This window comes from Haematobia irritans, chromosome 1, assembly GCF_050003625.1.
Source record: "Haematobia irritans isolate KBUSLIRL chromosome 1, ASM5000362v1, whole genome shotgun sequence".
NCBI lineage: Eukaryota > Metazoa > Arthropoda > Insecta > Diptera > Muscidae > Haematobia > Haematobia irritans.
Window position 1 is genome coordinate 106508049 of NC_134397.1, and position 9388 is coordinate 106517436.

Consider the following 9388-nt stretch of genomic DNA (forward strand, 5'->3'; position numbering starts at 1 on the left):
GTGGAAGAATTGAATAATATCAAAATTTCTATTAGCATACAAATCCACAATATTTATTCGTTTTAAAATTGTTTTGCCACGTTTTAAAGATGACTGGCTGATGGACAATTTTAATTTAACGTCATTATAATTAATGAATTCATAAACATTGGGCTTTTTTAAAGGTTTTTCAAGGATATTGTTATCCGTGAGAATTTTACTATTTTGACGAGTCTCGGATCTGGTCATAACTTTATTTATTTTATTAGTTTGGTCAATTTGTTCTCTCAAATCGTTGAGAGTAATTCGGGATAGAGCATCCGCTACAATATTTTTCCCTTGAGGTTTTCTACAGAAAAATCATATTCCTCTAAATCCAATCGTATTCTACTTAGTTTCGAACTTGGATTTTTAAGGGAGAACAGATAAGACAAGGGCTTATGGTCTGTGTTTAAGTTCAAATTCGTATGGTCAAAATTTATTCGTTAGATGGGGACTTAAAATATTGTAAAATGATAATTTCCCCCTCGTTAGAAAATGTACCCTAAGCTCTGGATGCAGCTCTGTGCTTTCAGCACAATTCGTTACATTTTTCTAACGAGTCGCGCCATCACTGTCTTGCGGCGTCTAAGTTTTTTGTTATTATTCGTTACTGGATTACGTCGGTCCAACGATTGTTTTGTAAAAGGTAAATTAATCTCCCAAAAAATTCAATAAAATTACGTTTTATTGAAACATTATTGAAAAGAAAAACTAAATCCTTGTGTTTTTATTTATTTTATTTCTCGGTGCTACGCATTCATTGGTCCAATCGAGCCGGATACTTGCTTACAGCAATTAATAAAGGATTTTGTTTTGTCTTTTTTTCAAAGGAAAGTGCTGATATTGTGAAGCAACAACAAAAAAGCAGCCACTTTGCAGCCATATTTGTGGAAGATTTCAATTGAAAAATTATTTAAATAATCATATATCAACACACAGGTGCGTATGTCAGTGTTTTATTAAAATAATTGAGCAAATCGCGAGTGTTTTAAATTTAAACCGCGGTCGTTTTACAACATCGATTCAATTATTTCATTTTGCCGACGGCAAATTGCATTTCAAAAAAACACACATTCGTTGCTACATACGTACGTACGTTTTTTTCGTTTGTTTAATTTCGTTTTGCTAAAAGATATTCAAGTGAAAGAATAATCAAAATATAAAGTGAAAAAATCTATTGTATATATTGGTGTTGTGTGGTGAATTTAAACGTTGACAGTGCTTATTTACTTCAAAACATTATTTGCAATTACGTTGCCTTTAACTTGAAGTAAATAAAACAATAACAAAATACACGCAGACTCCAAAGGCTCTGTTGGTCGTATTACCATTGTAAACAAACATCAATCGTCACTGCAGTCAACGTTTGAATTATATACCTACGTATGATCAGTGATACACACACGTATATACATACATATTTTTTTGAGCTGTGTTTCTTTGGTTTATTTGTTAACCCTCACGGGGCCGCGAGTTGTAAATATTTTGAAGAAAATTATAAAAATTTTTGAAATTGAGTTTTTTGGGTTATCGTGTTGTATGACCCATTAGCGTTACGCGCATTAGTAAAAATTATCGTTTTGGTCACTGTGCACCCTACAGGCGGTCCGGTACGATCGTATAATTTTTATTTTATCGTATATATTACGTATATATTTTTATTTCTATATTTTTTATTATTTGTGATTTTTAATTTTTTTTGGGAGATTATCTGTCGTGGAAGTGTAGAGGTGTATTTTACAGTCCGTGCACCCTACATGTGGTCTTACAGACATTTTTTATAATTTCTTATAAGTTGTTGAATTTTTTGATTATTTGGTTTTCGTGTGTGAAGTTTTGATACAAATTGGCGGCAGTCAGTATTCTTCGATACACTGAGCGTAATTTTCGTAAATTCATTCTTACACTGAGAGAAATAGTTTGAAAATTTTAGGAGAATTTTGAGATTTTTTGAATTCAACTTGAATAATTGGCCTATTTTTTGTACAAGGGGAAAATATTTTGTGATTCGGTACACTGAACGAAAATTAATTGTTTCTACACTGAGAGAAAAATAGTCCAATATTTTACAAATTGTTTGGAATTTTTGATTTTAAGTTTGAATTAGTTGTTTTACGAACAATTGTTTACACTTCAAGAAATTTTGTGGTAATTTCGGTGCAGTGTGATAATTTGATACACTGAAAGAAAAATTTTGTTAATTTTTGTTTTCGCATTTTTGGGCATTTTGGGCAAATTTATTGATTTTTCGGCCAGTTTTCGCTGTCGATAAGTGCGTGTTCACATACTTTACGAGTTTTTGTGAATTTTGGTGACGCTAAATTATTTTCAATATGCCAGTTAATACATTCGCGCGATTCATTAGAGCCGCTGATGCGGTTGTGAAGTTTGGGACACGGGTTAGCTCTTTGAAGGAGGAGAATTTAGATGTTTATTCTCTAAGGGCTCAGGTCGAAGAGGCGAAATCACTCTGGGAGAAAGTGAAAGAGAGGTATGAGGAGTGTTTAGACGATCTTCAGGAGGATTCAGATAAGGGAAAGGTAGAATCTGCTGACGGCAAGTATGAGGCAACTTATGATGCCTATATTCGTATTGTTTCCTCTATCGAAAGGAAAATAGACGGTCTGAAAGCCGTTCATAGGGCGTCAACTCCTATACAGCAGGCCGATGTGGCGGATATTTCTGCTCGTTCTGGTAATGTGGATATATCGGGAAATTCTCTTTTGTTAGGTGTTGACCATGGTGCGGTCCATAGTTTGGCTTTACCACCATGCGATATTGAGGTTTTCGATGGTGACTTTCAGTCTTGGCCAACATTTAGGGATTTGTTTACTGCTGTTTATGTAAAAAATTCCTGTCTGAGTGATATTGAGCGCTTGTGTCATTTGCTCAAAAAGACTAGTGGCGACGCCCGTGAAGTTGTAAGAAGATTTCCTCTCACTGATAGGAGTTTCGAGTTAGCTTGGAGGACGTTAAAGGAAACTTATGACAACTTGAGAATTTTAGTCAGCAATCAGTTGAAGCTTCTTTTTGACCTTCCGGTCTTAGACACCGAGACAAGTTCTGGGTTGAAGAACTTGCAGCGTGGTATAAATGCATGTATTTCGGCGATGGCTGTGAATAACGTTCCTACGAACGATTGGGATCCGATTTTGATATATTTGTGTGTGCAACGTCTACCGAAGATTAGTGTTACTTTGTGGGAACAGGGTATAAGTGATAAGTCTGCGTTGCCGTCTTGGGTGGACATGGATCGTTTTCTTACGGAAAGGATTCAGACACTCACGTGTCTCCGCGATTTGAAGGTTATCGATGCTTCGAAGAAAACTGATGGCAGGAAACTGCGAACGCATTTTACGAATGCAGCTCCGAAATCTTCGCCATCTAGGTCGCGTAATTCGCAATACACTTCTCATTCTTCTAGAGATTCCGTCGATAAGATGTGTGTTCTTTGTCCACGACAAAGCCATCATCTTCGTGTTTGTCCGAGATTTAGGAATCTTTCTGTGAATGATCGGTTGACTGCTGTGAAACGGTACCGCTGTTGTTTCAATTGTCTATCTCGTAGACATGACGTTAACAACTGTGCTACATCTCGCAGTTGTGAGAAGTATCAAGGAAGGCATCATACTTTGCTTCATCGCGATTCTTCCCATTCTACGAATCTGGCGACTACGTCTTCGACGGTTTCGGCCGCTCGTCCTACGGATTCTAGCGGTTTGATTGACCCGCAGCCTTCCACTTCGTCTGGAATCGTGTCTGGTACTTCGGCCAGGCAAGTGTTTCATGTTTCCCAGAACAGGTCGGTACTATTAGGGACGGCTATGGTGAACATCGTTCATCAGGGTATGACGTACCCAGCTCGGGCTCTTATTGACCCAGCATCGGAAGCCTCCTTTATTACCGAAAAAATGCAAAAGTTGCTTAGGATTTCGATAACGAGTGCGACGTCTTCAATATCGGGCGTGAATCAATCGGTTTCGATAACTTCTCGCGGTATTTGCCCTCTGAGTATAGGGTCACCCATAGATGGATCGGTCTTGGTAGAGGCGACTGCGTTGGTCCTGCCTAAGATTTCTGGGAATTTACCGTCTTTCCAAGTGAGTCGGAATTATATGTCACGTTTGCCAAATTTACGTTTAGCTGATCCTAATCTGTTCGATAGTCGTCCGGTTGATCTATTGTTGGGGGCAGACGTGTATCCCGGAATTATATTACAGGGGGTTCCGTCTGGTATTTTAGGGTCGTTGATTGCTCAACAGACAGTCTTCGGTTGGCTCATTACTGGTTCAATTCCCACTTCCAGTGTGACAGGTTTTTCAACGACTGTAGAATTTATGGAGGAAGATGGTCTTGAAAAGACTCTTCTTCGCTTTTGGGAATTAGAGGACTTACCAAGACGGGCAATTTGTTCTCCCGCAGATAAATTTTGTGAAGAAAATTTTAAGAATACCACATATAGGGATTCCGATGGAAGATATGTAGTGACTCTTCCGATAAAACCCGAATTAAAGGGACAAGTCTTGCTTGGACATTCGCGGACAAGTTGTTTGAAGCAGTTTATTCGTGGTGAGGCTTCGCTTTTACGAAAGCCTGAAACAAAATTAATGTATGACGGGGTGATTAAAGAATATTTGGACTTGCAACATATGAGACCAGTGTCGTCGACTTCTCCTGCAGATCAAACTGTGTGTTATTTGCCACACCACCCGGTAATCAATCCGGACAAATTGACGTCCAAACTTCGAGTTGTCTTTAATGCTTCGCATAAGACCTCAAATGGTAAAAGTCTGAACGACATTCTTTATGTGGGACCCACATTACAATTGGAATTGGTTCATTTGATTTTGAGGTGGAGATTTTTCAAATATGTTTTTAATTGCGATATCACACAGATGTACCGCCAAATTAGGGTAAATTCGGCCCACACGCCTCTGCAGCGAATTGTCTTTAGAGACTCCCCTCAAAAAGATGTGCATGACTATGAGCTGCAGACCGTGACATTTGGAGTGAATTGTGCTCCCTATTTAGCCATACGGACGTTATTGCAATTGGCCGATGACTCCGAAGATGACTATCCCCACGCGGCACATATTCTACGAAGGTGCATGTACGTAGATGATGTTTTGACAGGGTACCATGACGTGGATACTGCTGTTGAATCTAGGGACCAATTGATTAGAGTACTATCATCGGCAAAGTTCGAACTGAGGAAGTGGACTTATAATGAGCTAGCCATTTTAGAATCGCTTCCGGCTGACCATTTGGTTGACGCCAAATTACTGGAGTTTGTTGAAGCTAGTAGTTCGAAACCGTTGGGCATTAGGTGGAATGCGCAGTTAGACTTGTTTTATTTTGAGATGAAACCGATTGAGCGAAAATCTCGGTTTACGAAGAGAGAGGTTTTATCGGCTATAGCTAGGCTATTTGACCCTGTAGGCTGGCTGGGGCCAGTTATTATAGTGGCGAAGATAATTATGCAACAGGTTTGGTTGGATAAGATAGGATGGGACGAGTCTCTTCCGTTACAAACTGAGCGACAATGGCGAAAGTTTGTCAAAACCTATCAGGATGTGAATCACGTTCGTATTCCTCGATGGGTCAAGTACTCCACGGACTGTGAGGTAGAATTACATGTTTTTTCCGACGCCTCGGAAAAAGCATACGCGGGGGTAGTATATGTTCGTGTGGTTACGCCGCAGGGACATATCTTCACCCATTTGCTATCTTGTAAGACTAAGGTAGCCCCCATCAAATCTATATCTTTGCCACGATTGGAGCTTTGTGGGGCAGTTTTGGCCTCAGAACTTTACAAGTCTATAGCCAGGGAGCTAGATATTGAGTTTCGCCGTGTTTATTGTTGGACGGATTCTACGATCGTCCGCTCTTGGCTTCGAAAGACGCCATCTACGTGGTCTACTTTCGTTGCGAATCGCGTATGTAGGATTCAGGAGAATACTGGGGGACAGAATTGGTACCATGTTCGTTCTGAGGACAATCCGGCCGACTTGGGAAGTCGCGGAGTGTCGCCTGCAGAGTTGGCAGTTTCAACGCTTTGGTGGCATGGACCAGAGTGGCTCTGCTCAGATAGTTCTCAGTGGGATATTAATGATTTAACCCTTTTGAGACTGACGTTGAGGTACGGGCGGTCAGGACTCACGCATCGTTTTTTACGAACTACGAGGACATTTTAGAGAGGTTTTCTTCGTTAGATAGGGCTCTACGAGTCATCGCATATATATTTAGGTTTTATCAAAGGACCCATTATTCACATGCTAGTCGAAATGTGTATCACGGCACGACGTTGACGGCAACCGAATTAAAGGCAGTGAGATTACGTCTAGCTGTTCTTTCTCAAAGGGCTCATTATCCAGATGAGTACGGTTGTTTGATGGAAAAGAAACCGTTAGGTTCCAGGAGTTCGTTGTTGTCATTGAATCCATTCCTGGATGAGGAGGGGGTTATGAGGTTGAATGGTCGTTTGAGTAGGTGTCCTACCCTTTCGTATAGTGAGCGACATCCAATTATAGTGCCGTATAATAGTAGATTCGCTAGGTTACTGGTGAAATATGTTCACGACATATCTATTCACGGAGGAAACCAGTTGGTTCTACGTCTTATTCGGATTGAGTATTGGATTCCTCGTTTAACATCTTTGATTAGATCGACTATTAACCGGTGTAAACGGTGTCTGTTGGATAGGAAGAAGTCTTGTACGCAGATCATGGCGGCTCTCCCACCGGAGAGAACTGTACTTACCAGACCGTTTACTACGACTGGCGTTGATTTTGCGGGGCCTTTCGAAATTAAGTCATTTATAGGGCTCGCATGTAAGATAACAAAGGGTTATGTTTGCGTTTTTGTATGCTTTTCGACGAAGGCCATACACTTGGCAGCCACATCAGACTTGTCTACGACAACGTTTCTGGCCGCTTTTCACAGATTTATATCTCGACGCGGTTGTCCCAAGACCATTTTTTCGGATAATGGTACAAATTTTGTAGGCGCTTCACGCGAAATGGAAAAGGATTTGAGATGTGTTTTTAAGGAAGGACGTGATAAGGTGTGTTCCGCATACCAGTTTCAGCAGCTTTCCTGGCAGTTTATCCCTGCCGGGGCGCCACATATGGGTGGTCTCTGGGATGCTGCTGTCAAAAGCTTCAAGACGCATTTTAGGAAGCATGCATCAGGATTCAAATTTTCATTTGAAGAGTTTTCGACTGTTCTTTCGAGAATTGAGGCTTGTTTAAATTCTAGGCCGTTGTGCCCAATGAGTGAAAGTTCTCAAGAATTGGTAGCACTTACGCCTGGCCATTTTTTGGTAGGATCTCCGATCTTGGCGCCTCCTGAACAGTTAGAGGAGGAATCACCACTTCATTTGGTGCATCGATTTAGGAAAATGAAGGCGCTGTCGCAACAGTTCTGCTTACGGTGGAAAGATGAATATTTGAAAGGCTTACAGAAAAGGTATAAATGGAAATTTCCGCAGCGTGATATCGAAGTAGGGGACTTGGTAGTAATTCGTGATGAGCAATTGCCTCCTACATCATGGAAATTAGGTCGTGTGGATGACGTCCACCCAGGATCTGACGGTCGCGTTAGAGTTGCAGACGTGAGAACGGCAAACGGTGTTGTAAGACGACCGGTGGTAAAATTGGTCATACTGACCGAATAGTTTTCGATCGTTCATATAGTAAGCGTCATCTTTCTTTTCGCAGTACAATGGAAGATATGAGGGAAATTATTAAGACTCTCCCTGATTACGAAGATGACGTCCCGATGTCCGATGAGGAAAGAGAGATTTTAGAAAATAATGTTGCACCGGTTCTTCGCGAGCCGTTACCAGCCATCGAGCAGGTCCCTGACGTCGGGATGACCCCAGTCGTCGCCTCTTCACAAGGGGTAGTACCGACGCAGAAAGTTGTCCCTCCGTCGGGGGCTGATACGGCTCCTGCTGACGTATCCGCAACCAACGTAGCCAAACCATCGTCATCCCCTACGGGGACTGCCCAAAAGAATTCAGGTGTGAATAAAAGAGGGCACTCGAATGTCTGTGTGTTGTGTATGCGAAGTCACAATCTACGGTCGTGTCGCAAATTTTTGAACATGCGTTTGGAGCAACGATTGCGCACTGTAGTGTTGCATCGGGTATGTTCAAACTGTCTGGGCAGGTCTCACATGCGATCGACCTGCAATAGTCGCGAGACCAGCAACAACGTCCTTCCGCTCAAACCTTGTCGAAGAGAAAGTCCAAGTCAAGTTCGTCCGTTAACTCGTCCGCGTACTGTATCACGAGTACCGCTTCCCTATCTGAACAGACCTGACCCGTGTTGTCACCCCATCGTCGTCGGCTCCAGATACGATACGGGAACATTTCGAGTGTCTCCAGCTGGCCGACCCAAGGTTTTACCGTCCTTCCGGGGTGGGGTTGGTTCTAGGGCCCGATGTCTACGCACGGGTTCTAAAGACACAAATATTTTCGAGTCCTGGATTCCCATTGGCGCAGCTAACGATGTTTGGATAGTGTCAGGTCAATGCCAACCATAAGTGTCGTAGGTCATCCTGGCCAATAACCCAGACACTGCAGACCCTCCGGGTCAACGGCTCTACGAGCATTTAGTTAAGAATTCATGAAGTTTGAAAAAAATTAAAAGAACTAATAAAAAAAATTGCTCAATTTGAAAATGATACTGACAACGCATTTTAAATTTATTTTGATATCAATATATTGTACATATGTAATATTCTATGAATTAATGAATTTCAATTACAACATAGCTGGATGTTGCAAGGCGGGCGGAATGTTTAAGTTCAAATTCGTATGGTCAAAATTTATTCGTTAGATGGGGACTTAAAATATTGTAAAATGATAATTTCCCCCTCGTTAGAAAATGTACCCTAAGCTCTGATGCAGCTCTGTGCTTTCAGCACAATTCGTTACATTTTTCTAACGAGTCGCGCCATCACTGTCTTGCGGCGTCTAAGTTTTTTGTTATTATTCGTTACTGGATTACGTCGGTCCAACGATTGTTTTGTAAAAGGTAAATTAATCTCCCAAAAAATTCAATAAAATTACGTTTTATTGAAACATTATTGAAAAGAAAAACTAAATCCTTGTGTTTTTATTTATTTTATTTCTCGGTGCTACGCATTCAGTCTGTTTTGACCAAGAAATGTGTTCCGTACACGTACGGTCTGAAATGCTGAATTGCCCAATGGATGGCGATTAGTTGATTTGATTTATTGGCCTCACCCCTTGTAAACGTTTTGGATGCAAATGCTATCGGAAGCTGTTGGCCATCGTATTCTTGGCTTAATACTGCTCCGCATGCATATTTACTGGCATCCGTTGTAATACAAAATTGCC

The 9388-nt window shown here is 41.1% G+C and overlaps 1 protein-coding gene across 1 annotated transcript; it reads left to right on the forward strand.

Annotated features, from left to right (window-relative positions):
• The first annotated feature begins 434 nt into the window (after positions 1–434).
• LOC142221588 (uncharacterized) lies at positions 435–9132 on the forward strand. The gene is made up of 2 exons (XM_075291335.1): positions 435–960; positions 7740–9132. Exon 2 carries the CDS (start codon positions 7744–7746, stop codon positions 8566–8568), a length of 825 nt encoding a protein of 274 aa, XP_075147450.1. The 5' UTR covers positions 435–960; positions 7740–7743; the 3' UTR covers positions 8569–9132.
• Positions 9133–9388: the final 256 nt, after the last annotated feature.

What these genes read in the sequence shown, in the direction of transcription:
- LOC142221588 (XM_075291335.1), top strand. Translation starts at nt 7,744, where the DNA reads ATGGAAGATATGAGGGAAATTATTAAGACTCTCCCTGATTACGAAGAT.